The 1,679-nt window shown below is 66.0% G+C and overlaps 1 protein-coding gene across 1 annotated transcript in view; it reads right to left on the bottom strand.

The window, feature by feature from the left end:
- The window catches only part of ZNF598 (zinc finger protein 598), a gene marked incomplete at its 5' end in the record, with an annotated part of 6,167 nt that extends 5,291 nt beyond the window's left edge, over positions 1-876 (bottom strand). The window contains 2 exons of the mRNA XM_010846186.1: positions 2-14; positions 533-876. Of these exons, the coding sequence (XP_010844488.1) occupies positions 2-14; positions 533-876 (357 nt within the window). The remainder of the gene's footprint in view (position 1; positions 15-532) is intronic.
- Positions 877-1,679: the final 803 nt, after the last annotated feature.

The raw sequence follows: 1,679 nt of genomic DNA, 5'->3' as shown, positions 1-1,679 counted from the left end.
GCTGCAGCAGCTGCCTGGGGAGACACCGGGCCAGCCCCCCCAGACACTCAGCGCCACCGGCCCCAGGGAGCACAAGACCCCCGCGGCTCCCGCTGCGGCCCTGCAGACACTCCGGGAGCGAGAGCCAGGAGGGCGGGCGCTCCGACCACTGTGTCAGGTGGCGCCAGGGCCTGAGCCGAACAAGGCCCCAGTCCAGGAGACGGCCCCCTACCTGGAAGATGGGGGCTACCCTCAAGACGACCGTACCCCTCATGGGGTTTTTCCTCTACAGGTGAAGAACCTGACTCGCACCAGCTCTGGTGCACCTCACAGAACCCCGGAATTCCCCCACCACACCCCCACGTCCACTACCACCTCAGGAGGGGGCTGTGAGCAGCTCCATTCCAGGAGAGCCCGCTGACAGGAGCCGCCAGGCCCTGACGTCGCATCCCCGAGGGAGGCGAGGAGCACAGGCGGGGTGAGGTGGGTCTGTCCATCCCACCGCAAAGCGCCCGCAGACCCGCAGGACCCCAGCCGAGAAGTCCGCTCTCACCTGTAGAGGGCAAACACTCTCCCGTCCGCGAAGTAGATGTCATACTTCTTCTCGTGCTGCAGCTGGTGCAGAGGGATGGTGGCAAAGGCAGGGAGTGTCTTCCCGAAGACCACCTGAAACCAGAGCCAAAGGGACCGCTGGGCAGGCTGTGGACGCCCACTGCAGGGCGCTGTTGGGCCGAGAGCAAAGGGGGCACTGAGAGCCCCTCCTGGGAGGCCCCTCTCCCCACGCCCGGCCAGACCCCTGGGGGCGGCCGGGACAGAGAGGTAGCAGCCGGCTACGCCTCCAGGGGGCAGCGACCCCACCCACCCCAGACAGACAGGCTGCCTGGGGACAGTGACAGATCAGACAGCCGGCCACCAGGGGCTCAATCACACGGGTGCTGAGCACAGGACAACAAGCCCGGGAGGAAGAAGAGACAGTCCAAGGAGCAGCCGGGGAAAGAGTGGCTGCCGCCTGCCAGACTATATCAGGCAACCGGGCATCAGGCCTGGCCGCCCTCCACGCCCCCTGAGGCTTCCGTGATGTCACGGGAGGGGGTGCCCCCCAGGACTCGGTCATGGCCCCAGCTGTTCTTGGCCAGCTTCCTGCCCATTAACTGCGCAGTCTGGGGGTGCCACACGGCTGAGCTGGTGTGATGGACGTGAAAACTCTGCAGCTGGCCGCCTCTCAGGGTCTCTAGCACTCGGTAAAGCTGCTAGGCCAGACCGTGACTCGGGACAAGGTCACCCCAGCCTGGCCCCCAGGGCCCTCCTGCAGGCGCAGGTCCCCCCTGAGCTGACAAGAGCCCTGCAGGGAGGGCCCTCCCCGTCCTCCCCGTCCTCCCCGCCCCGCCCCTGCACCAAGACCAGACAGGCCCACCTCCTCGCTCAGCGGCTTTCTGATCCGCCTCTGCCCCTGGCCTGGAGCTGGCTACTCGCCTCAGCTCAGCGTCCGCGCCAGCACACCCAGGGGACATCCTCACCTTAGGAAAGGCCACATCAAGGTCACCCCTGTTATATTTAGGCCCAGCTACAGAGGATGTCTAAAACCAGAACAGCCATGAAATTGGGAGAGTGGAGGACTGGCTGGAGAGACTGAGTGGTTATGCCAGCCCCCACAGCAAGGTGGTTAAAACCGGTTCCTGGGGGCTCTGGGGGTAGGGGGC

The sequence above is a fragment of the Bison bison genome, unplaced genomic scaffold, assembly GCF_000754665.1.
Source record: "Bison bison bison isolate TAMUID 2011002044 unplaced genomic scaffold, Bison_UMD1.0 scf7180017848936, whole genome shotgun sequence".
In the NCBI taxonomy this organism is placed as follows: domain Eukaryota; kingdom Metazoa; phylum Chordata; class Mammalia; order Artiodactyla; family Bovidae; genus Bison; species Bison bison.
The sequence above is the reverse complement of the archived record's forward strand: the minus strand, read 5'-3'. Positions and strand labels throughout refer to the sequence as shown.